The following is a 23076-nucleotide window of genomic DNA, read 5'->3' on the forward strand; positions in this document are numbered from 1 at the left end:
ATAGAGTACGGCATAAACAGCTACATTCACGGCGTTGTGTTCAATCCTACCGCCCTGAGATCGTCGATAGGAAATGTCATTATTCCCCGAGTGGTACGCTCGACCGATGACGCCTAGCAAACTTTTTTATCGTCTTAAACGAGTCATGCACAGAAAAAGTCGTTATCGCCACGATGATTGATTCATTTCATTCACGACCATACAGAAACCGAAGCGACACCTTGCCACTGCCCGAGCATTCCCCATCCAGGTCCAATTGGTATAATAGGAAAGATTTTTTCGTTTTAGTAAGGAGAAACCATTTAGGCCTCGGTGGTGACACGGCCCTTGGGGTTGGTCACCTTGACACCGAGGGCCTTGGCCTTGGCGAGGATGTCGACACGCTTGCGGGAGGAGACGGCGTGGGCGATCCTGGCATTATGTTAGTTCCTGTTCGACAGCCTTCGTGAGGCTCCATCTGGGGACCGGGATAGACATACTCGGCAGCGTACGTGCGGTTGTGCATGAGAAGAAGCTCAACGTCCTTGGGGTTGTGGACAAGGAAAGCCTTGTGGCCGGAGGGCATCATGTGCTTGGTCTTCTTGTTGCTACCGTAGCCGATCTGGACACTGCGTTAGCATTGGGCTCGTGGGGTTGACTGGCTTCGTCGAGAGGTCGAGATATCGAGGCGAACGTACCGAGGGCATGGGAATGTTGCTCTTGAACCGTCTACGGACACGGTTGTCGATACCCTTGGGCTTGCGCCATGACTCGGGCACACACTTGAAGCGATCCGACTGGTGGCGCCAGAACTTCTTGGTGCCTGCAAGAATGTCAGCCCTCCGTTGGTAGAATTCGTTTCAGACGGTCGACTGAGGTGAGATGGAAACCGAGCGGCCGTCGATTCCGTATATCAAGCAAAAAATGTCCTCGTCGTCGGATCGATTTTTCACAGCCCTTCGCCGTACCCCAGAATTTGATCGGTCAACCGAGAATTTCAACCACACCGATCCCCCCCTTCTCCTGACATGTTCCTTGAAGATTCCGCTCGACACTTTGCAAAGATATACGGAATTGACGGTGTGATGCTGGATAGACTGGACTGGGCTGGGCTGGGCTGGATTGGATAGGAAGTGCAACATACGCTTCTTGACGATGGGGACGTGCTTCTTTGCGAGGACCATCTGGACGGGATTAATACTCTGGAAGGATTGAATGAAGCGGACAGAAAGGAGACTCTCTCACCTTGTCGGTGTCGTAGGCCCGTGGCTGGCGCTGGAGTTGTCGTACGGGTCGAAAACGATCACTCGAAATTCGCGCTGAGAGGTTTGGCTGTCCAGCTCGGGAGTCGGTGCGAGTGGATCGCTAAGCGAGTTGCCCGTTTGGGCCGCGCACTTAGGGCTGCTGCTAGCCCTGGTGACTAATATATTATGTAATCCATACTCTTTCAATTCTCTGTTAACTCGTTATGTATGTCTATGTCTTAGATCTACTTCCTCTGATGCTCCAACCTCCGACGCTCCCCCTCATGCTCGCCACTCCAAAACATCCCCTCCATCACCTCCAAATCTGCCAATGCCTCCGCTGGCCGCAGTCGACTCGGCGCCTGGCCCTCCCCAGCCGCGATCGCCGCCGCGAACTCAGCGAGCTCTTTATCCACCCCGCGTCCCGCAAAGGGCACCTCATACGACTCCCCGTTGACCGTCACCCGGTCCCCTACGAGACTCACGATGGTATTGTTCGCGCACGTAAACTCAAAGACGGACTCGTTGAACGGCGACCCCCACGAAAGCGACACCACGCCCGTCGCGCCGGCCCTCGTCTTCACCACCGCGTCGACGGTATCCACCGGCGCCAGATGCTCCTGCTGCTGACAGGACACCGCCGACACCGTCGCCAGGGCATCCTCCTCGCCCAGAATCAACCGTAGCCCGGCAACCATGTGCACGCCGCCGTCGAGGACAAATCCGCCCTGGTAGCCGGGGGTTTGACGCCACTCGGTTTCTGTAGACACGACCCGAATCAGCCCGCTTGCCATCTCTAGTAAACGTAGAAGCGCCAGCGCCAAAAGATAAAAGACATACTGTAGTACTTGGAGTCGGTCGTCACCAGGCTCCGCACCAGCACGCGGAACGTCTTGACACCACCGCCCGCCCTGCGCACCTCCTCGGCCACCCGCACAAACTTGTTCATGTACCGGAAGTTCTCAGCGGCCGCCCACACCTGCGCGGGCTGCGCGTGCGCGCCGTGCCATTCGATCAACTCGCGCGCCGTGTCCACGTCCTTGGCGATCGGCTTCTCGGAGAGGACGTGTTTTCCGGCGTGTAGGGCTTTGCGGACGAAGGCGGGTTGAACCAAGATCGGGAGGCTGCGTTGGTTAGGAGCTGCGCGGTCCAGGGAGGAGCCGGAAGGGGTACGTACGCGATCACGACGGCCGTGATGTCGGTGCGGGCGAGGAGGTCATCGTAGCTTTTCCCTGCGCCGGCGTCCTCGGCGTATAGGTCGATGTCGGTGGCGAGGGCTTGCGCGGATTGCAGCGAGCGCGAGTAGATGGCTTTCAGGTCGAAGTCGGGGGATGCCCGCAGCCGGGGCTGGGGGTGGCTGTTAGTGTGTGGGTGTCAGATGGAGGTGTCGTTACTGACAAGATGTTCTTCGCGGGCGAAGTTCCCTGGATCCGGTCAATATATGAGTAACTGAGAGTGATTGGCGAGGGTACGTACCGCTTCCGATGATTGCGATGCCAATTGCCATGGTATTTTAGGATGGAATGTGTCTACCTGGTGCCTGTGTACTGCGTATGCATAGACAGGCCCCGTCGATATATATTTCTGCAGCGGGAGCATCGTCATGCAGATGGTGGGTCGACGGGTAATTAGGCCCAGACTCCACGTTCCACCGGTAGCATCGCTTGGACCTGCATTCTGAAGACATCGTAAATCATTGCAATTGACCGGTATCTACATCTAGCAGAGCCATCCACATGAATATAGGCAGGTATAGGGATATCTCCAACGCCATGTGCAAGTAAACGACAAGCAAAACAAATCCAGCGCCAACCAATCATGTCTCGTTAAACAGCATCCATGGCACAGCTCGCTGTAACAGGGGTATATAGCCAGCAGAGAACCAAAACAAAACAAGAGCAAGGAAAAGAAGAAAGACGGAAAAGCCACGGGACTATCTCACGAGCGCGCGCACCCGCTCTACACGCTGCATGGCCTTCTCGAGACGCTCCAGCCGGGTGCGTTTCTCGACGTCGCGGCGCTCCAGCACTGCGACCCGCTCCTCCAGCCGGGCGCGCGCCTTGCGCTCCTCCGCGACCATCTCGTTCGCCTGACTGAACAGCTGGGCCGTCAGCTCCTCCAGCTCGGTGGTCGCCTGCGATAGCTGGGACTCGGCGGCGCGACGGAGACGCTGTTCGCGAGTGAGGGCGTTCTGTAGCTCGGCTGTGTCTTCCTGCGGCGGTTGGGGCGAAGGGGACTGGGCGACGGCTGGTTGGGCGGCGGTCTGTGTTGGGGAGGTGGTGCTGGGGCGGCGTTGAAGCAAGGAGGTGAGGGTTGAGAGACGGCCCGGCGACTGGGATTGGGACTGGGAGGAAGAGGGGAGGTGTGTTGGCGAGAGAGAGCGGTCGTGGTCGGCGGATGAGGACGAAGATGCGGCGGACGAGCGAGCCTGGACGCGGAGTCGGTGGATTTCGTCTTCGTAGAGGGCTAATTTCTCGGCTGGAGGGACGGGGCGATCCCGTTAGCGGGGAGAGGCGATCTGGAGACAGAACAGGTGGGCAGACGTACTCATCTGGGCGGTCTGGACGTTGAGATGGCCCAATTGGCTTTCTAGTTCGTTGATGCGGCGCTGAGCCTCAGTTGACTGATGTTGCGACAGAAGACCGTCCTGACCGCAGGTTGGGCAGTTCTTTCCGGAGACCAGCGCAGTGGCATTTGTGATGGTGGGAAGCATTCCGACCAGGGTGGTTGAGGCGTAGGTCGGGGTGGAGGAAGTGGTGGTGGTGGTCGACATTATTCGTGAGACATGCAGAGGGAGATTGAGGAGGAGGAGGAGGAGGAGGAGGAAGAGGAGAGAAGAGGAGAAGCGGCGGAAATGAAAGGGTGTCGGCGGTGATGGAGCCGTGTCGCAGGAGGCGCTTGGTCGGTTAAATAGATTAATTCGGGCCTGACAGAGGGAGACTCCTGTGCTCGGGAATATGCAGGAGGTGAGCAGGAGAAAAGAATGGCGGGGGTGTTGATGTTGATGTTGATGTTGTGGTCTTTGGTGGTGTCTATAATTATCTTCCCAGACATCACCGCACGTGCAGTCAGCGGCGATCATCTCAGCGATCCATCTTAACGGTTCTACAGTTATACAGTGTGCTCATCGGTCTTATACTCTTCGATCTCCTGTGAATCAACATAGAGTATACTATACCATTCATCTCATCTCTGTTGTATCTATCCCCAGCCATCAGTCCCTTGCTCTCCAGTCTCCCCGGAAACATACCAGCCATGCAATCATCCGATGCGAGGTACGAGGATCCCCCTTGCCACTCGATCATATGTACCAATAAACACTGGTTAATTCTCCGTGCAGAGGAGTGGGATGTCAGCCCTTGATCCCTTACAGTGGTTACGCAGAGTGGGTACAGGGCCGGAATATCAACGGCCCTACGCTTCTACCTCAACGTAGAGGATCTCAGGGAGCGGACTGATTCCTGAGGAACAATTCCATCCGCGATGATCAAATATGGAAAATCTACTCCATACTGCACAAAAATACTGGCAGTCTCTCGGCGACGATTTTCCCGGAATTCAATGCGAATGCGGTTGAAATCACCCCTACGCCAACTACCTAATATCAGTACAGGATGCTCTGGAAAAAGTCAGACTCAAGGCTAAGGTACTCATATCTTATTGATGGCTATCCGCGTCATACTAGCCTTCCGAGCCTTGTCATCCTCGGTCAAGCGGCCGACAGACCATTAAAAACTGGAGAATCTCGACAGACATACTCATACCAATCCTCCGTATCCACTATATCCCACGGGCCTTCCTTGGCAGGAGAAAGGCGTTCTGGTCCCTCAGCCTCGTCTTCCAAGGTGTTCCTTGATTAGCTGCCACTTGCCCGCCGTCTGCCAAGCGTGCCTCGTATTCCATCAATATACTCCAATCCTGCCAGGGATTCATATCCAACCACAATGGCTCGTTTGCCCTAGTCCTGCCAAGCGCGCCGGGCCCTGCGCCTCCGACGACATTCATTTGATTGAACTTCGTATTCCCATGTTGCCGCGCTGGGGGACGCGACACTAGAACTCGCGGCACAGCAATATAAGAGAAGGACAGCAGTCGCCGATACCTCATTGTTTTGTTGATTCTCGACACCCACGCTCGTTCCAGTTAGTTAGTATACCGCAAAAGTTCCTCGTCCATTACTGGCGTCTTGCAAATTCCTAGAACAATCTTCGGGACCATCCAATATGTACAAAGCCCTCAGCCTCGCTCTTCTGGCATCCACTGCCCTGGCCGCTGGCAACTATCCGGCCCTCATCGCTCGCCAGTCGGCTGACTGCGGTGCAATTGGCGCGGACTACTGCCCCGGAGGTACCGGCTGCATCCCTCACGGCTATACCTGCTGTGCCGGTGGTTACGGTTGCGAACCCGGAACCTATTGTCATCCCGCTGGAGGATGCTGCCCTAACGGCAAGATTTGCAGCGGACCCGGTGGCGTCGACACCGACACCTTCACCCTGACCAGCACGAACACCTTCACCAGCACTCTCCCTGCATCGACCTCGCGGCCTGTCATTCCCACAACGGCCCCTGAGCCGACCCCGAGTGCTACCCCCTCGTCGTCGAGCGTCCCCGCTCCCACCCACGAAAGCTCAACTCCCACCTCCGCCCTCCCGACCTTCACTGGCGCTGCTTCCAGCCTGAACCCGGGATTCGGCGCCGTTGCCGGTCTCCTTGCTGGTGCTGCCCTGCTCTGATCGACTCAATCGGTGCCGAGTTTCCGCTGCGTCTTCGACATATTGCGGATTGGCCAGCCGACATTGATGTTTGAGGGGAAACGTCCTGTATGTAGCGATTGCACTAATACTGTTCTTGCAAAAGGCCGCCAGATGGTGAGCCTATTGCACTAATTAATGGGATTGGATCTTACGGAGAGGCCATGCTTTGATATGTACTGTAGATAGTCATCATTAAGATCCCATGGCTCTGGAGGCAGTTTCTATATTTAGTATCCGTAGCGACGGTGAATTACTGGAAGCGGTATAGCGTGTCTAGTTGTAAATATCGCTTAGCATCACGGCACTCACTCCGTACATATTCTACAAGCTGCTCCTGATCCACCTCTCGGAGTTAGGCAGCTTTTATTACTATTTTCCTACCCCAGAGATCTCTGGGGCAAGTCTTCACCACTTACTTATCCTGAAGGCTTGGTGAGTTTGTGTATATAACAGACCGCGGATAACTCTAAGACCGATGCAGAGCATCGGTCTTTCCCTTGAAACCACAAGGCGAAATTCGCGAGTCTCCGGAACGTTATCCAGGATCTAGGTATAATGCTATACAGGCAGATTATCAGTCGCCAGATCTGAAAGACATTGAAATTGGCGAGCTGCCGTCAGGTCCGCAATCTAATGTTCCTGCGGGGTTTTAGCCGTAATAATCATGCAGATACCTAACTGTACAAGCGGATTTAACCGAATTCCCTGCAAGAAAACTGACCTTACGTCAAGATCAGCAGGGTGATAGCCCTGTACGTTTGGACATCAATCATCTGGAGTAACCTGTGCCAAAGTAGCGTGCTTAGATGCAGCCATGCAGGACAATTACTGTGACAGGAAAAATCCCGCCCTTCCCCAGATGTAGAGGCACTCTATTTCTGGAGACGATTCCCTTATTTCGCATCAATGACGACCGACACTAGCTTTGCTGGTCTGTTATTTATACAGGTGTTCCATCCTACCCAAATCCGTTGCTCACACCTCAATGTTGTCCCAGCCAGAGGATTGAGAACAGATTTTCGGGTTTCCCAGTTACCATGCTTTTAAGTATGTCTGGCTTTCGAAGTCAAGGCGGTGGGCGCTCTACCACTCTCTCCCTTCTCACTCTGGCCCTCTCGCTATGGCCGGCTGCCTCACAGACGGTAGAAGTAGGCACTGCCGCCACTGCATTTAACTTGAGCGCGCTCACTCTTGGCAACGGTCGCTTCCTTGAGAACCAGGAACGTACCTTGACCTATCTAAAATTCGTCGATACTGAAAGGATGCTATATAACTTCCGTGCAAACCACCAACTTGATACCAAAGGTGCTGCGGCCAACGGTGGCTGGGACGCTCCCGATTTCCCATTCCGCACTCACGTCCAGGGGCATTTTCTCAGCGCCTGGGCACAGTGCTACGCGGTCCTAGACGATACCGACTGCCAGGAAAGAGCGACCTACTTTGTTGCAGAACTGGCAAAGTGCCAGGCTAACAACGAAGCAGCTGGCTTCACGACTGGATACTTGTCTGGCTTCCCGGAATCCGATTTCGATGCTCTTGAAGCCGGCACCTTACAAAATGGAAATGTTCCCTACTACAATATCCATAAAACCCTGGCTGGTCTTCTGGACGTCTGGCGCCTCGTAGGTGATACTACTGCTCGTGACGTCCTGTTAGCCCTTGCGGGCTGGGTGGATGCTCGGACAAGCGCCTTAACGGAGGCGCAAATGCAGGCCGTCCTGCAGACCGAGTTTGGTGGGATGAACGAGGTATTGGCTGACCTTTACCATCAAACTTCCGACGAGAAGTGGCTCACTACCGCCCAACGCTTTGATCACGCAGCCGTATTTGATCCTTTGGCTGCCAATACCGATCAACTTGACGGCCTACATGCAAATACCCAAGTGCCGAAATGGATTGGTGCTGTTCGGGAATATAAAGCTACGGGGAACACGCGTTATCTTGACATCGCTCGCAATGCATGGACTATTACCGTTAATGCCCACACCTACGCGATTGGGGCCAACAGCCAGGCTGAGCATTTCCGTGCTCCCAACGCCATCGCTCAGTATCTTACCAACGACACTGCCGAAGCCTGTAACTCTTACAACATGCTTAAATTAACCAGAGAGTTGTGGACCTTGGACCCGCAGAACACGACATACTTCGATTTCTACGAAAGCGCCCTGATCAATCACCTTCTTGGCCAGCAGAATCCCGCAGATGCACATGGCCATATTACTTATTTCACGTCTCTCAATCCCGGTGGTCGTCGAGGCGTTGGCCCAGCTTGGGGTGGCGGCACTTGGAGTACGGATTATGATAGTTTCTGGTGTTGCCAAGGTACAGCTTTGGAAACCAACACAAAGCTTATGGACTCAATTTACTTTTACAGCGACTCAGTCCTCTACATCAACCAGTTTATTCCGTCCACTTTGACCTGGTCCGACATGGGTGTGACAGTCACCCAAACCACCACCTTCCCTGTTGATGATACCATCACCCTGGATATTGACGGAAGCGGGGAGTGGGAACTACACATTCGCATCCCCTCGTGGACATCAAATGCGGCGATTTCCATCAACGGCCAGCAGGTCACAGATGTTGACGTGAGCCCTGGAGCATACGCGAGCATTGCGCGCACCTGGGCTCCGGGCGACACAGTCCAGATCCAGTTGCCAATGCAGCTGCGAACCGTGCCTGCAAACGATGACCCAAGTCTAATGGCGGTCGCGTATGGTCCAGTAGTCCTTTGCGGCAACTATGGTGATACTGCACTGACATCTGCTCCCTCTCTTGCGTTGGATTCGGTGAATCGTTCAGGAAATTCCTCGCTTGATTTTAGCGCCATGGCTGACGGCGCAGAAGTGACTCTGAGCCCTATGTATGACGCCCAGGGCTACAACTATGTCACTTACTGGTCTACAACGGGGGCCCTCAACGCAAAGTAGAGCCGATTATTGGGCGATACGGGTTGATGGGAATATCAAATAGTCTCGAGACACGACGGAGTTGGGGTAGTTAGCAGAACCTAGCTTGGTGCACGTCAGAGAACTCGTGAGCATATTAGTTAAAACTCCTGGTACACCTCTATACAATCATGATTTTTCCACGATAATCCACAATAGCTCCGTAGCATAACCAATCTGGTTATTTATGATCCGTCGAGTTATGCAAACGGTGACTGGTTATGCACAATACAATGTTCCGGGTGATATTGACAGACTGGATAGGGATAGGGGGTGAAATGCACATGCAGTTCTGCTATGGCTGAATGTGACAAAACAGATAGCACCTAAACTAGCGTATGGCTCGCTCCTCATACTGGCCACCTTCATGAAATCCTCATTTATAACGTATACCGGAAACCCGGCGTATTTTCGAGGACAGCCCGGCCCTGAGCCTGCTTCCGATTCTGCCAGTACATATATACGGAAGTAACACACACAGAAACAATGCCGATGGCGACACCGACGAAACACATGGCCAGCCCCGGACGATATTCAGGGGCGTCCTGCGCCCGGAAGCCAAAGGGAGCGACGACACCGCCAATAGTGCCAAATGCAACAATTGATGCCGACGAGAATGCTCGCCTCCACTGCCCGACAACGTTGTTGGCTTGATACGACACGCAGAGAGGTGAGTTGCTTGCAGTACCTGCCAGCACGAGGTACGTGCCAAAATACCGCACGTACGGCTGATGGGTCCACCCGATGAGGACAAACCCGATAATCTGGAGGAGTCCGTTGAAGATAAGGATCGGACCTCTCAGGCGGAGGTAGTCCGAAAGCCAGGCTAGGGCCAGCGAAACTACTCCGGCGCAGGCGTAGACCTAGGCTGGATCAGCATATCATATGAAGGATGTGCGGATTGAGAGGGCTGGGTGTACCGGCGCGGTGAGGCAGAGCGCGTAGGTGTTGGAAAACCCTAGCGTTGTTTCAAGAATGATGGGGAGGAAGTACTGCACTGAATAGGTGATCAAGGCGGTGGAGAAAAAGTTCAAAGAGAAGGCCCATAGCCGCCAGTCGAGTCCGTGGGCCAAGTATTCTTTCAGGCGGAACGGGGTGATGTCGGCGTCAGCACGGTCCCTTCGGACGCGCTCCATCACAATCTCCAGCTCGGCGGGTTGGAGAAACCTGTAATTGCGGTGGGCGTCTTCAGGGAAGTCTACAAGACTGAAAAAGCCGGCAATGGCAATGACAATGGTGACGATGCCTTCCCAGATGAAGATCCATCGCCAACCGGTCAGCCCGTTTGTGCCATCCATCTGTTTCAGCCCGTAGGCGATAAGACCGCCAAATCCTCCGACAACGAGTCCGAGAATGTAGAAGACAGCCATACGTTTTGCCACCTCCTGGCGAAGGTAGTACCTATTTTCACCACCCGTCTCAGTAAACACGGTAGAAGCCGTTAGCACTGAACTGGGCTTACATGCTGATGAGAAAGGTCGCGGAGGGAAAGTAACAGCCCTCAAAAAGCCCCAATATAATTCGAAGACCCACTTGGTCTTTCCAGCTGTTGCTTAGACCCAGACCTATAACTATCAAACCGAAGCTCAATGTGATCGCCGGTAGGAAGATACGCGGTCCCAGCTTTCGCACCATGACCGTGGCAATTGGCGTGGCGAGGATATAGAACGGAAAATAGATTGATATGGCAAGTGTGTAGCGATTGCCCTTGTAATTAAGCTCTTCTTCCATTCCGGAAATGTAGCTATAGCACAAGGAAGCCGTAAGGAATGTTAGGCATGAGGTCGAGATCTGATTTGTCTGCACGAGCTTACTTACGCGTATGAGATATTACCCCGATCCAGCTGGTTTGCAACGTACATCACTGCTAGGGCTAGAGTGACTCTTAGGTCGACTCTCCACTTGATCCGTCTGATGTTTTCCTGATTGTTGATATCAGGTTCACTATGTTCAATCACCATGTCTATAGGTTGTTCACCCTTTTCAGCCCCCGATATTGACAGTGGACCGCTTTCAGATGTGGGGGAATCACTCGCCATGATGACAAATATGGAGACTATGGATGTAGTAGAGGTGAAAGGTGATGCCAGCAGGCATGGGGATGGCGGATTATATGATCGACCCTACCCCATGGGGTACTGTGGATCGGCACCGATCAATTGATTTTGCGGGGTAAACCCATAGAAGAATATTTCAATATATGGTCCTTCATGTGTCGAATGAGTGCAACTGCATGAGGATCGTAGAGCAAACGTTCCGCACTTCAAAGCTTTGGGTATCGGTACCGAGACATGAGATCAACCTGCAGATCCCTGATATCCTCCAAAGATTGCACAAGTACGGATCCCGCTTTGTCTACCTAAGTGGCCATAGAATTACTATGGCAGTATTATGTTGAATCTGTGAAGGCATGGTTGAGACTAATTGTTCATCCATTTGGCCATTTGACTCTCTACGCCTTCGGAAAATATCCCAGTGACTAAAAACGTACCAAGCACTTCGTGATGCGAAGCGCTAGTGGCCTCATTTACCTTCCATTCATACTCCACGGCCACCGTCAACATCAATAGTAGCTCCTGTTAACATTGTGGCCTCGTTACTGGCTAACCAAGCAGCAGTATTTCCAATGTCTTCGGGAGTTGATAACCGACCCAAAGGGATTGTCTGTAGTGCTTTTTGACGTCCTTCTGGAGAGTCAGGTCCGGCATTTAGAGAAGTGGCCCTGATAATGTTAGTGGAGCCGAACGTATTCAGAGAATTCGTGATTATTCTTACATTGCGGTTTCACCCAATGCGGGCTGAATGACATTGAATCGAATTTGTCGGGACGCCCACTCAACCGCCAGTCCTCTGCTGGCCGTTGTCAAGGCGGCTTTGCTCGCAGCATACCAAACAAGACCAGGCCGAGGTCTAGCTGCCGAAATGCTTGAAACATTGATAAACAACCCTGGACGCTCCTCACGGAGAAAGTACGGTATAACGATTTTTGTACTGTTGAAGAGAGATTTGAGGTTGACTCGTACAAGTCGATCGAAATCTGCCTCCTCTGTCTCAATGCTGGGGCAGCTGTTATTCACCACCCCCGCATTATTGACTACTACGTCCAAATGACCGAAGTGCTGGAGAGTGCGATCTAGGACATTGGCCCAGTCCGTTTCAGACGCGACATCAGCCTGAAGTGCAATAACTTGGGATGCGGAGAACTCTTTGGCGACCTTCGTGGCTGCATCTTTCTGGATATCCAAAAGAACGACTTGAGCGCCTTCTGAGACAAATTTTTTGGCGATTCCCGCGCCAAAACCACCTCCACCACCAGTAACTATGGCGACTTTATCGCTGAGCTTTCCAGAGACTGTCATGGTGTTCACAGATATGGTGCCGTTGTGAAAATGAGGAGACCTGGAGAGCAGACTATTTCGATCGAACAACTGCGGGGTCAAAGGCAATCCCTTATGACCGGACTGTTCTGTTCAACAATTCCCGTAGTCTCGGCTTTCTAGCTACATCTTGCATATCGTGAGGTCCACTTGGGAAAAGTGAAGCCCGCTTGTAAGTAGAGCGGATAAAGAAATCCGCCTCTTTTGAACGAGGGAAACCCGGCTTCACTGGCCTCTCGCCAATGGAACCAAAGACAGCAAAACAGAGCACGCGGTATATTGAATAGTCACCTCATTTTACCCGAGCGCCTTATTCGGTACCGAAATAGCTGCTTTCAAGGAGAGTTTACGGCCCAGGTAAATTAAACCAGCCACAATCCAACCCATTCACGAGGTTCTGCATCAGAAGGTCTTCGAACCATTGGCTAGGAGATACATCACCAACCCCGGAAACAATCCCTTGGGACGTCTCAAAATCTAGCGATGTTGATGCCAACGAACTCTGTTCTCCCTGACTCTGTCGCCAACCCCCGGTGTCCGCCCATCGGGGAGGATTTACGTCTTCACTATCAATCCCAAACCCCAGCCGCTTCATCACAGTCTCAAACACTCGACACGTCCACTTTGCGTTACGCCATCGATCCTCTACTTCATGCAAATACCCCAGTACTGTGTGGGTTTGCGTACGCGCGGCGAGGCGCTGGGCATCATTTCTGGTAGGATCCAACGCAATCTCTAGCTGGAAAGACAATAGATGTGATGCACATATTAACCTATTTCGATGAGATTTGCGTAATGAAGGGTGTCCGTTGGTTCAGACTTACAAGGCAGGCGGGAGGTACTGAGCTACTCCGTGGACAATGGCCCGCTTCACCACCGTGTCTAGTTCGAAAGTGCAAGGGAGAAGCCTGTTATTCGCCCAAGTGGCTGCCTCCGGACTTGATTCACTGGCGCGCTTTCGGAGCATTCTATAGAATGAACACTCTAGTCGGAAGCTCATCGCCCACAGAAACAATATCCACGCATTCGCACTAGTCCAATGGCAAGTTCTATCTATAAGTATGTCTTCGGGCAAGGAGCCTCGCCAAGATATTAAAGCCCTAATAAATTCCGTCGATTTGTCGAGTGTCGGGGGAGGGTGGTTGCATTCAAACATGCGGAGGAATCGCGCTCCTGATGTGCTTGCTTAGTACAGGAATCAATCTATCTGTGGTATAGGAATTTTATATGCACGCACCAAAGACGGCCAATTGACAGTTTCCTTGCAGGAAGTGTCTCTGAATAGAGGTTGTACTCAGTATAAGATCTGTGTGATCGACAATCACAGTCTCATCAGCCCAATCCGCATCTTGCAGTGGCGGTATACACGGCTCATCCTCGTGGATCCATCGATTATTTTCAAAGCCAGCAAGGGAAAACCACACATCGCGGCCCTGTAATGGGTATTTTATTAGTAAATGCATACCTGTTGGTGGTTATGATACGTACAAACAACACCCACCAGATTCGCCGAACAAGACGATGCGTGGAAATATCCAGATATTTCCCTATGTCCCTATGCTATGTTACCACTTTGCCGACACCAATATTCATTAATGCTATCCAAATGTAGACGTACCGTCGATTAAACCCCATTTGCGTAGCTATACGTACGGAATTGTGGAACCAGAAGCGCCAGTCCTTATCTAAGTTAAACGAATACTGAATGGAACTCAATAGAAGAGAACCCTGGATCAATGTAAGTTGCGATCTCTCACATCCAAAGTCATAAAGTAGCTTTGCTTTTGAGCAGCAATCCTTTTGAGCAGCATAGCTCTCTGCCCAGCCCGCTCCGCGTAGCAATTCCGGGGATACATAGGGCGCGGTGACGGCGAGAATTGACCAAAGAAGAAAGTATGAGCAGTTCCCATGCTCATAATCTCTTATTAGCTGCTGTCTATCCAATATTGGGGTATACGGATAGACGTGCTCGAAAAATATGTGGAAGAATGTGCGGCTTGAGCTCGTTAGTTATAGCTACGCTACAGTTGTGCAGCGGAGGGGTCGGCCAACCATGTACTTCCCGAAGGAGCCTTATGGACATCCTTCGAACGTAAGTAGTCAATATCCGCTTGTTCCAGACGAGAGAGCTCCCGTTGTTGTGCGCCAACCGTGTGCGGGCCTGGCAGGTCAATGCGGATCAATCGTCGTTGTGACTGGCCTAGTACTTCGCCGAGAACGGTAACGGAGTTGAGATCGCCGTAATACTCTATTACCTGTTGACCCTGCACAGAGGATGTCAGCGGAATGGGAGACGGCATCCCGGGATCCTCGTCACGCATGCGGTGTAATGTGTGGAGATGGGCATCATCTTCAGATACCATATACTCCACTGGCCCAGGCGCATGATTTCCCATTTGTCGAGCAAATGATGCCTCACCATCTGCGGGCTGTGGGACACTGTCTAGTACAACAGAGTGATTCCATGATGAACTATGCCGGGGTTCGAGATCTGCTCCGGGAGCCAGAAGACGCGATCCTGGCAAAACGGCATCATTGGAACGAATAGACGATGTCTATAAACCAACGGTATATGTTATTTATTGGGCTACTGTCTGTGGTGACAGGTGGATTCTGACCTGGAATGGTTCTGATGGCGATGCCTCACTTTGTTGGCGTTGATTTCCATGAGATGCTGGTCGATCATCCACCTGGTGTCGTTTGCGTTTGTTGGAGGTCTTACTACCCCTTTCCAGCAACGCACAGAAATCCACCCGTCCACTCGAAATACACCGCGTACAGGGAACTCCTGCGGCAGTCAAGTCGCAACGGACCTTCCGTTCATGACAGGGCACACAGGCCGTCGGCTTTTTACCAAGTGGAGCACCCTGGGTCATGCTGGTCGGCTTATGGGTCGTATGCTGATAAGAATTACCATCGCAATCAATAACTACATCAATGTGACAGTAACGGCTTATTTGATGTATTAGTTAGATATGCCGAGTGGTCATCATCCCTCGGTTATGTATTCATTAGATGGGTTCTGAGGGATGAGGGGAATGCGGAGGAGAGGTAGTCACTAACCAATTATGGATATGTTTGTCAGAACTCAGGTAGAAACCACCGCGAAATTCGTAGACAATGATGATAGGTGTGTAGCTGGTGGCTGCAAGATCAATAATGATTTCTGGATGGGCCAGTCCCGGGGGCAGTTGCCAAGATCGTGAGTCAAGGGCTCTATTACTGCATGAGAAAATGATAATGTGGGTGTCTTGTGACCACTATAGGTAACGAACATATATCTGGAATTTCCTAAAATTCGTTCACTCGCCTTCGTATATGGCTACTATCTATCACTTAGACAGACAGTCCATAATCCACCAGTAAATCAACCTGTCCGTTTTGAGACGTACTTCCCGACTTACCCAGCGTGAGCCAAGAGCGTATAGATGCATTTGACCCCATTCCACCTCCAGATGGTGGCGTACCCCCGCATTACGACACATAGTGGCAAGGGATTTAGCCTCTTGGAGGGCGAACTCACCGCCCCCAACAAGTATTAACTGTGGGCATAGGTTTTTGAAGTCGGTTGGGGAGCAAAATAAAGGATTGACTTGGGGAGAAGTGCCCGGAATACCATTCAGCCAGGCAGCTGCCATTTCAGGTACTGCGGAGTTGGCCCCGACAACGTAGTCTGTTTGCACCAAAGCATTGCCCCCTTGAAAGCTTTCCAAGGACATATCTATCCACGGTGATACGAGTACAGCTCCGGCTGGCTGTGGCAACCCTCGTCGTTTAGCTTCGAGGCAGCTGAGGACGCAGAGCCCGCCTGGCTTCACAATTAGTATCTGAAGCATTTTGCTAACTACATTGTGTAGTGATACAGACCTCCAGCAGAGTCACCCATGAAAATTATATGTTCTGGGGAGGTATTCTGTAGAACATACTCGTATGCCTTCAGGAAAGCATTTAGCTGTGCTGGATGGGACGCTTCGTGGGTTAATGCTAGCGGCCCGGATTAGAGGCTTTGTAAGTTGTTCACGAAATGACACGAGATGCTTACGGTATTCGACACTCACAAACATGAGATCTATGCCAGTTTTCCGTGCTTCAGAAACCCAGCGCTCCATGTAATTCAGGTACATCCTGGCCTCCCCACGCGCATACCCACCTCCATGAGCATAGACAATAACACACGGAGCGGCGATCGCATCGTCCGACTTACTACCACCAATATCTTTGGTACCAGGAATAATGTAGCCAGTCCAGTCTGACCCTACTCTGCGCGCTCGTGTGGATGGGCAGTTCGTAACTGGTAGTCTATGGATGAGCTCAGGGAAATAGTACGAGCTGGATGCCCAGTATGCTCGATGAAGACGTAAACGGAAGGATTGAACATGCGGCCAGCCAGGAAGAAGCAATTTCTCCAAAGCAATCAGAGATAACTGGGCGATAAATGCATGAAGAAATTTGAAGAAGCGGATGGGGTTCTGAAGGAGCAACTTCCACAACTGCGGCATTTTGATATGAGCGTAATGACACTAATGTCGGGAGATCCCAACAGCTGAAACAACTCGACTTCTATACATTCCTTGCCATTAATAATTGGTATAATAATTACCGGTCATATGCCATTCACGATCTGTGCACTACGGTGCGGTACCGAAGGCCTTCGGTACCGAGACGTATACGAAATAGCAGTACCCACACCAACCTGGTAGAAGGCCGAGATTGCGGGGTTTTCTAAGGGAGAGTGAAATAGTAAGCTATGTAGATGCATATCCGACCAACCGACATTGTCCTCGTGTGAGAAAGATTTAAGTACAGGAAAGTCCCAATGATCCTCCGATCAGTAGCTCCATCGTCTTCAAATACTCATCCTACGCAGTACTAGAAAGCACCCGAAACTTCTAACGGCGTAAGAAATTACACGAAACAATGGGCTCGATATCACCGTATCGTGAGGCCGCACCGAATAGCATAAACGGTGATCACCCACACAGCACAGGCGGCACCTACCACATCCGCGAGTCCCCCATGGGAACCAAGCGACCCATAAAAGTCATATTCATAGGGATGGGCGCAGCTGGGATCAACTTCGCTCGCTCAGTGATACAAGAGACTCAGAACATTGACTTGACTATATACGAAAAGAATGGTGATATCGGTGGAACATGGCTGGAGAACCGATACCCAGGCTGCGCATGCGATATCCCCAGCGTGTGTTATCAGTTCAGTTGGCAACGAAAACCGGACTGGTCCCGCTACTACGTTGGATCGCGAGAGATTTATGAATATTTTAAAGATGTGACAGTCACTAATAAACTTGAACGATTTACCAAGTTCAACCACAAGATTGTTGGGGCTGAATGGCTGGAGAGCGTGTCGAAGTGGAGGATTACCGTCATGAAGAACAATGATCCAAAGCAAGTCTTTGATGATTATGCGGACTTTTTCCTTAATGGAGGAGGACAACTGAATGCATGGAAATGGCCTGATATCACCGGCCTCACCCGTTTCCAGGGTCCTCGAGTCCATAGTGCCAACTGGGACGATGACCTAAAGCTTGATGGAAAGCGCGTTCTGGTCATCGGCGTTGGTAGCTCAGCGGTCCAAATTGTGCCGAACATTGTCGAAAAGGTTGATCGATTGCACGTTGTCGCCCGATCACCGACGTGGATCACCGCTGGTTTCGCTCCTAAATATGCCGGTCCTGGAGGTGCCAACTTTGTCTACTCCGAAGAAACAAGACAGAAGTTCCGGGACGACCCGAAGTTGTATCTCCAATACTGTAAAGCAATCGAGTCGGAGCTAAATGTGCGGTTCCGTATGGTTATCAACAACTCTCCTGAAGCCATTGAAGCACGAAAGTTTTCCACCAGCCAGATGGAGCAGAAATTAGCTAGAAAACCGGAGTTAATTGACAAGCTGATGCCCAAGGATTTTGGCGTTGGTTGCCGCCGGCCAACTCCTGGAAACGGCTTTCTTGAGGCACTCTGTGAAGAAAAGACTACTGTTTGGACAGAGAGCATCAACGAGATCACTGAAACCGGATTTGTTACTGCCGATGGCAAGCATCATGAAGTTGATGTTATTATCTGCGCCACCGGATTCGATACTACTTTTCGTCCTCGCTTCCCCCTTATTGTCAATGGCCGAAATACGCAGGATGACTTCACTACTCGCGATGTAGTGGGATATTTGGGGGTCAACATGCCCGAAATACCTAACTACTTCATGTTTAGCGCTCCATACGGGCCCCTGGGCCATGGGTCTTTCCTTCCAATGGTCGAGGCCTTCACTGGCTACATACTTAATATTCTCAACAAGGTCCAAGTGGAAGATATACGAAAGATTCAAGTCAAACGCTCTGTAGCAGAAGAGTTTACTCGTCACGCTGATACATATCTGCAGAGAACTGCTTGGATCGGACCATGCAGCTCATGGTTCAAAGCCGGTCAGGTTGGACGAAAACCAGTGATTTGGCCAGGATCTCGGATTCATTATTTGACTGTTTTGAAAGCCCCAAGATACGAAGATTATGATATATTCTATCTCACCGAGAACAGGTTCAATTACCTTGGAGACGGCTTTGAAGTGCGCGAGTATGATGGGCGTGATCTCACATGGTATTATGGTTTGCTGGACGGCGAGGACAAACAACCAGCTACTTTCCCGCCTCCAATGTATTAGGTTTGACGACTTATAAAGCTCATGTATATAACTTGACCCAATGACTACTGACTTGTGCTATGAATCCAGGTATATTCATTGAAGGACACTATGCCACGTACATGGGCCATTTGAGTTTACGGATATTGATAAGTTGGTGGCGTTCGACAATTATTGTGGAGGACATTGTAGTATATAAAATTGTTCCAATTTCTATGCAGATAAAGCAAGAATGATACTTGTAATAATTGTATGGGGTTTAATGCAGAGCGCCAACTTCTCTCGCTGTTTCGATAATCATTTTCAAAGCGTCTTTTTCGTCCTCTGTCAATTCCTCGGTAGACTCCGATCGCAGACAACATATGTTGTTTGAACTGAGCTTCCACGAGTTAGGATCGTCAACATCCGAGGGCTCCCTAATGTATTCCTTAAAGTCGACAGGCTTCGCATCCTCGCCCTTTGCAAACTTATTATGCTGTAGCCATCCATTAAACCAGAGCGGGCGGTCATCTCGACCGAGATGCAGCAGCTGCGGTCCGCACATGGACTTATTGCCTAAAAGCCGACGGGCTGCCTGCTCCGCAATTTCCGCACTTGGAGCATCGTGTTCGTTGGGAGCTGCTGTTGAACCGATTAGGGCAGCACTGCCACTGTGAAAGGCATAGCCCAAATCTCCTGCAAGTTCCCATCCAAGCCAGAACGTCTCTTTATCGCCTGTATTGTGTGTTAAATTCTAAGACATTCAAATGCAAGTGACCCACCTATATCTGCGAAATGAATCTGGGTGACATACCGTAAACCATATCATAAAGCCCAACTTTCCCCTTGTCCTTGTCGCCATCGCGATCCGGTCCATTCAACCGTGACACCAGCATCAGAGCGACGAAATGCCTCCATTTGTCCACAACGACGACGCCAGACTCCTGCATGTGTGCACTTTCCCCCTTCCAGAGACGTGTGTCTCTCGCCTTCTTTGAAATAGGCCTGGGGAGAATTTTCTGCATCCAACTTTTCTTTGACTCCGGCATCAGCAGTCGATCTTTAAAGAACAATGCGCCTTCGGATGTGTACGCTTCATCCTCGAACAGAACTTCAGGGTTGCGAACAAACAGCGCATCTGCGTCCACGAACATTGCTTCCTGGAAACTGGAGAGCAGGATCGCAAATGGCTTGCCTGCCCAACCTGCGAGGGACCAGCCCTCCTCCAGCACCATCTGGCTTAGATCACGCGTTAGCACTCCTGGGATCGCCTCTAACCTTTCCCGGAAGTCTTCGCTCAAATCATCATCACCCAGATACATGACTTCGACGGGCAAGTCGCAGCCAAGTTTTCTGATTGATTTAATTGAAGTGATCATATAAGGAGCCTGGTCGTCACTTCCGGTAAAAACCAATCCTCTTTGCCCACTATAGAAGGATCCATGAAGGGCTATGTGGTCCGCGAAGTACGGAGCTGTCCAGGGGAAAAGCAGAGAAGACAGCTGTGTCACCAGAGACCGAAATGCCTCGTATATATGAATAAGCTTGATAGTGTCCGTCTGGAGGTCGTTCGCTATCTCCGGGTGAGACTTTAGGAACTGAATTATATCATCGCGCCGGTATATCCCGTCTTGGGTGGGGACTAGATGGATGGCTTCCCATGCCTCGAAGAGAACCTTGTATGCTCGAGTTCGTAATCCGATTTCGTGGATCTTTGTCTCACCGGTACCTTCAATAGGGCTCAACAAATCCCGTATGCGCATCTCATCTGGGAGTAACGAAATGATATGTCGAAGGCTGTCTTGGAGTGCACTAGTCGTGGAAGTATCGGTCGTGCTGTGGTCTGGCCTCGTGTATAGGGACTGAGCATTTTTCTGCGGTATTTTGTGTTGCGATTTGGTATTCACAATATCGGGGCGTCGATCCTCGGCGGATGATGGCCTATTGTGAGGCTCATCTTGTAACCCTACCCCCTGACCTTCCACCGGCACTTGATTGTTTAAAACTGCAGATGTAGATGAGGAGTCCTGGGGTTGTACAGGCCGTATAAACCGGGAAATACCTGATGAGGGCTCGGCGTGACGGTAGCAAAAAAGAATAACGAGTATAAGAAAAAGGGCTTTTAAGAAAGTGCTTCGCGGTCGGCGAGGATGATTCATCCAGGCTAGTTGAGCCATAGCAAGAGAAGACAATGGCCTTTGTTGCCTCTGAATGTGTCACTTCATGACAGGGCAGTTGCGCCTTTCAGATGGAAGTTCCTTTGGGCATTTTCTGCGAGAGGGCGCTACGCTATCGGAGAGGAGAAGATGCTGACGCCATGGTCTTTCTAGACTTTTGATATAGTTACAATTCAAAGTTACAGTAATAAGGACCTGTGGATCATTGTTCTTTTTTCACAACTGGCTGGAATGCCACAATCCGCCGGGAAGTAAATTCCGTATTGTAGTCATTGGGTATCAGATCGTCATATCATTCCGCGCATTCGGCAAAGTGTACTTCAACCTGATGCACGTAACTGATCCCGTCCTGTGGAGATCACCCGAAACGTGTCTGTTGCTGGTATCTATCTACATTGTACATCACAGAAAGAACCCGTAAGCAACAATTTTCTCTTTCAGGGCACTGCTTTGGGGAACACGGCACAGCTAGAATTCTGCCCCTGGTATCGTGGAATCAGTATGATGGCATAACCTTATCAGCATCAAATGTTGGAAAGGACGTGCCAAGAATGTTCACCCAGCGGATGGGTTTTGTCATAAGGCACTGAGGGGGTGGCTGCCACGACCATTTCCGTTTCCGGCCCATGGGTTCATGCCACATTCCAGCTCCTAAAGAAATCTTCTAGTACAACATGAAAAAGGATTGATTATTACTGATGGTCATAGGACATGCTCAAATGGTAACGCGGTTCTATAACGGCCACTCTGTTCCGGACGTGGTGGATTTTATACATTCCCAAAGATCTTCGATGAGCTTTTCGTTTGGGTGGAGCAAGAAGGTAAGCGATTTTTTGAGGTAAGTATAGCAACATTGAATAATATTATTATGTTCACTATCGATAATGATTGTACTACATTAGACATTAACGTAAAGCCAAACTAAGAGCTCCAGCATAATACATCAAATAAGGAGCTCATCTTTTCTCCCCAACCATTTTAAAAGATCACAATAATACTCCAAAAATAGACATGTAACAAAACCGACCTTCAATATGTCTGTCACTGCTTGTCGCTTAGCATACCGATGCTGTCTCATATGCCGTAACCCAACTGTAGTGAGTGGCGTACTCAATCGCGTAGCCATCTCTTTCGTTGATCGTCATGGTACCAGTCGGGCACACGACTTCAAATTCAGTGCACTCAGCGGATGTAGGAATGGGATAAGTAGTTGTCATTTCCGTGCAAGACCCTTTGTCGCAAATAGTCTCTACCGTAGTGTAACATGGCTCCGTAGGAGTCGGTATGGTCGACGTGGTGGTGGTAAGTGTTGGGCATGGTGATGATGGTGATTTTGTGGTAGTTGATGTAGTGGTGGTACAAGGCGTGCTAGTAGTGCTAGGAGCTGTAGTAGTGGTAGTAGGGATAACAGGCGTGGTAGTGGTAGTGGTACTAGAGCTGCTAGTCGTCGTGGTGGTCGTCGTGGTAGGGACAACAGGCGTGGTTGTGGTAGTGGTACTAGAGCTGCTAGAGCTACTAGTAGTAGTCGTAGTAGTAGTGGTCGTCGTCGTAGGGGTTGTTGTAGTGGTAGTAGGGATAATAGGCGTGGTAGTAGTAGTAGTGGTGGTAGTGGTACTTGAGCTGCTAGTTGTAGTAGTTGTAGGGGTAGTGGTAGTTGTGGTGGTCGTTGTTGTAGGGGTAGTAGTAGTAGTTGTTGTTGTAGTGGTAGTGGTAGTGGTGGTGGTGGTTGGAGTAGTAGTGGTAGTGGTAGTCGTTGTAGGGGTCGTGGTAGTGGTGGTGGTGGTGGTTGTAGGAGTAGTAGTAGTGGTAGTAGTGGTGGTGGTTGTAGGAGTAGTAGTGGTAGTGGTAGTGGTTTTAGGGGTCGTGGTCGTGGTCGTGGTAGTAGTAGTGGTAGGGGTTGTGGTAGTGGTAGTTGTAGTTGTGGGAGTAGTGGTGGTGGTGGTAGTGGTTGTAGGGGTAGTGGTAGT

The 23076-nt window shown here is 50.9% G+C and overlaps 11 protein-coding genes across 11 annotated transcripts; 3 read left to right on the forward strand and 8 right to left on the reverse strand.

The window, feature by feature from the left end:
• Positions 1–61: 61 nt before the first annotated feature.
• On the reverse strand, positions 62–1251 carry BDV59DRAFT_116428 (60S ribosomal protein eL32). The gene is made up of 4 exons (XM_073686701.1): positions 1124–1251; positions 678–802; positions 480–601; positions 62–411 (listed from the first exon to the last, which is right to left on the reverse strand). Exons 1-4 carry the CDS (start codon positions 1161–1163, stop codon positions 303–305), a joined length of 396 nt encoding a protein of 131 aa, XP_073544248.1. The 5' UTR covers positions 1164–1251; the 3' UTR covers positions 62–302.
• A 183-nt stretch (positions 1252–1434) lies between these two features.
• Positions 1435–2823, reverse strand: BDV59DRAFT_116448 (Gfo/Idh/MocA family protein). Its single transcript, XM_073686702.1, has 5 exons — positions 2700–2823; positions 2622–2647; positions 2401–2570; positions 2064–2347; positions 1435–1983 (listed from the first exon to the last, which is right to left on the reverse strand). Exons 1-5 carry the CDS (start codon positions 2728–2730, stop codon positions 1469–1471), a joined length of 1026 nt encoding a protein of 341 aa, XP_073544249.1. The 5' UTR covers positions 2731–2823; the 3' UTR covers positions 1435–1468.
• Positions 2824–3156: 333 nt separating this feature from the next.
• Positions 3157–3996, reverse strand: BDV59DRAFT_205163 (uncharacterized protein; the record flags this gene model as incomplete). Its single annotated transcript, XM_073694593.1, has 2 exons — positions 3157–3701; positions 3771–3996. The coding sequence occupies 2 exons, from the start codon at positions 3994–3996 to the stop codon at positions 3157–3159; spliced, it is 771 nt and encodes a 256-aa protein (XP_073544250.1).
• Positions 3997–5446: 1450 nt separating this feature from the next.
• On the forward strand, positions 5447–5956 carry BDV59DRAFT_205164 (GPI anchored serine-threonine rich protein; the record flags this gene model as incomplete). The annotated part of the gene is made up of 1 exon (XM_073694594.1): positions 5447–5956. The coding sequence occupies one exon, from the start codon at positions 5447–5449 to the stop codon at positions 5954–5956; it is 510 nt and encodes a 169-aa protein (XP_073544251.1).
• A 1070-nt stretch (positions 5957–7026) lies between these two features.
• Positions 7027–8907, forward strand: BDV59DRAFT_205165 (uncharacterized protein; the record flags this gene model as incomplete). Its single annotated transcript, XM_073694595.1, has 1 exon — positions 7027–8907. The coding sequence occupies one exon, from the start codon at positions 7027–7029 to the stop codon at positions 8905–8907; it is 1881 nt and encodes a 626-aa protein (XP_073544252.1).
• Positions 8908–9305: 398 nt separating this feature from the next.
• Positions 9306–10656, reverse strand: BDV59DRAFT_195608 (major facilitator superfamily domain-containing protein; the record flags this gene model as incomplete). The annotated part of the gene is made up of 3 exons (XM_073692601.1): positions 9306–9788; positions 9846–10326; positions 10388–10656. The coding sequence occupies 3 exons, from the start codon at positions 10654–10656 to the stop codon at positions 9306–9308; spliced, it is 1233 nt and encodes a 410-aa protein (XP_073544253.1).
• An 800-nt stretch (positions 10657–11456) lies between these two features.
• BDV59DRAFT_210295 (uncharacterized protein) lies at positions 11457–12284 on the reverse strand (the record flags this gene model as incomplete). Its single annotated transcript, XM_073695565.1, has 2 exons — positions 11457–11647; positions 11701–12284. The coding sequence occupies 2 exons, from the start codon at positions 12282–12284 to the stop codon at positions 11464–11466; spliced, it is 768 nt and encodes a 255-aa protein (XP_073544254.1). The 3' UTR covers positions 11457–11463.
• A 157-nt stretch (positions 12285–12441) lies between these two features.
• On the reverse strand, positions 12442–13266 carry BDV59DRAFT_186311 (uncharacterized protein). The gene is made up of 2 exons (XM_073691002.1): positions 13089–13266; positions 12442–13018 (listed from the first exon to the last, which is right to left on the reverse strand). The coding sequence occupies exon 2, from the start codon at positions 12895–12897 to the stop codon at positions 12649–12651; it is 249 nt and encodes an 82-aa protein (XP_073544255.1). The 5' UTR covers positions 12898–13018; positions 13089–13266; the 3' UTR covers positions 12442–12648.
• A 2368-nt stretch (positions 13267–15634) lies between these two features.
• On the reverse strand, positions 15635–16801 carry BDV59DRAFT_195610 (alpha/beta-hydrolase; the record flags this gene model as incomplete). Its single annotated transcript, XM_073692602.1, has 3 exons — positions 15635–16110; positions 16170–16286; positions 16345–16801. The coding sequence occupies 3 exons, from the start codon at positions 16799–16801 to the stop codon at positions 15635–15637; spliced, it is 1050 nt and encodes a 349-aa protein (XP_073544256.1).
• A 418-nt stretch (positions 16802–17219) lies between these two features.
• On the forward strand, positions 17220–19056 carry BDV59DRAFT_205169 (flavin-containing monooxygenase; the record flags this gene model as incomplete). Its single annotated transcript, XM_073694596.1, has 2 exons — positions 17220–18967; positions 19044–19056. The coding sequence occupies 2 exons, from the start codon at positions 17220–17222 to the stop codon at positions 19054–19056; spliced, it is 1761 nt and encodes a 586-aa protein (XP_073544257.1).
• Positions 19057–19212: 156 nt separating this feature from the next.
• On the reverse strand, positions 19213–21109 carry BDV59DRAFT_210297 (mannosyltransferase putative-domain-containing protein; the record flags this gene model as incomplete). Its single annotated transcript, XM_073695566.1, has 2 exons — positions 19213–19667; positions 19747–21109. The coding sequence occupies 2 exons, from the start codon at positions 21107–21109 to the stop codon at positions 19213–19215; spliced, it is 1818 nt and encodes a 605-aa protein (XP_073544258.1).
• Between the last annotated feature and the right edge of the window lie 1967 nt (positions 21110–23076).

Source organism: Aspergillus ambiguus (assembly GCF_047715705.1).
Source record: "Aspergillus ambiguus strain CBS 117.58 unplaced genomic scaffold BDV59scaffold_41, whole genome shotgun sequence".
NCBI classification, from domain to species: Eukaryota; Fungi; Ascomycota; class Eurotiomycetes; order Eurotiales; family Aspergillaceae; genus Aspergillus; species Aspergillus ambiguus.

Excerpts from the sequence above, each read along its gene's own strand:
- BDV59DRAFT_116428 (XM_073686701.1), bottom strand. The coding sequence starts at position 1,163 with ATGGTCCTCGCAAAGAAGCACGTCCCCATCGTCAAGAAGC. Across the intron at positions 803-1,123 it reads CGTCCCCATCGTCAAGAAGC|GCACCAAGAAGTTCTGGCGC; the intron begins GTATGTTGCACT and ends ACATTCTTGCAG. Across the intron at positions 412-479 it reads AACCGCACGTACGCTGCCGA|GATCGCCCACGCCGTCTCCT; the intron begins GTATGTCTATCC and ends ACATAATGCCAG.
- BDV59DRAFT_116448 (XM_073686702.1), bottom strand. The coding sequence starts at position 2,730 with ATGGCAATTGGCATCGCAATCATCGGAAGCG. Across the intron at positions 2,648-2,699 it reads CATCGCAATCATCGGAAGCG|GGAACTTCGCCCGCGAAGAA; the intron begins GTACGTACCCTC and ends GACCGGATCCAG. Across the intron at positions 2,571-2,621 it reads TCGCCCGCGAAGAACATCTT|CCCCGGCTGCGGGCATCCCC; the intron begins GTCAGTAACGAC and ends AGCCACCCCCAG.
- BDV59DRAFT_186311 (XM_073691002.1), bottom strand. The coding sequence starts at position 12,897 with ATGAAGCGGCTGGGGTTTGGGATTGATAGTGAAGACGTAAATCCTCCC.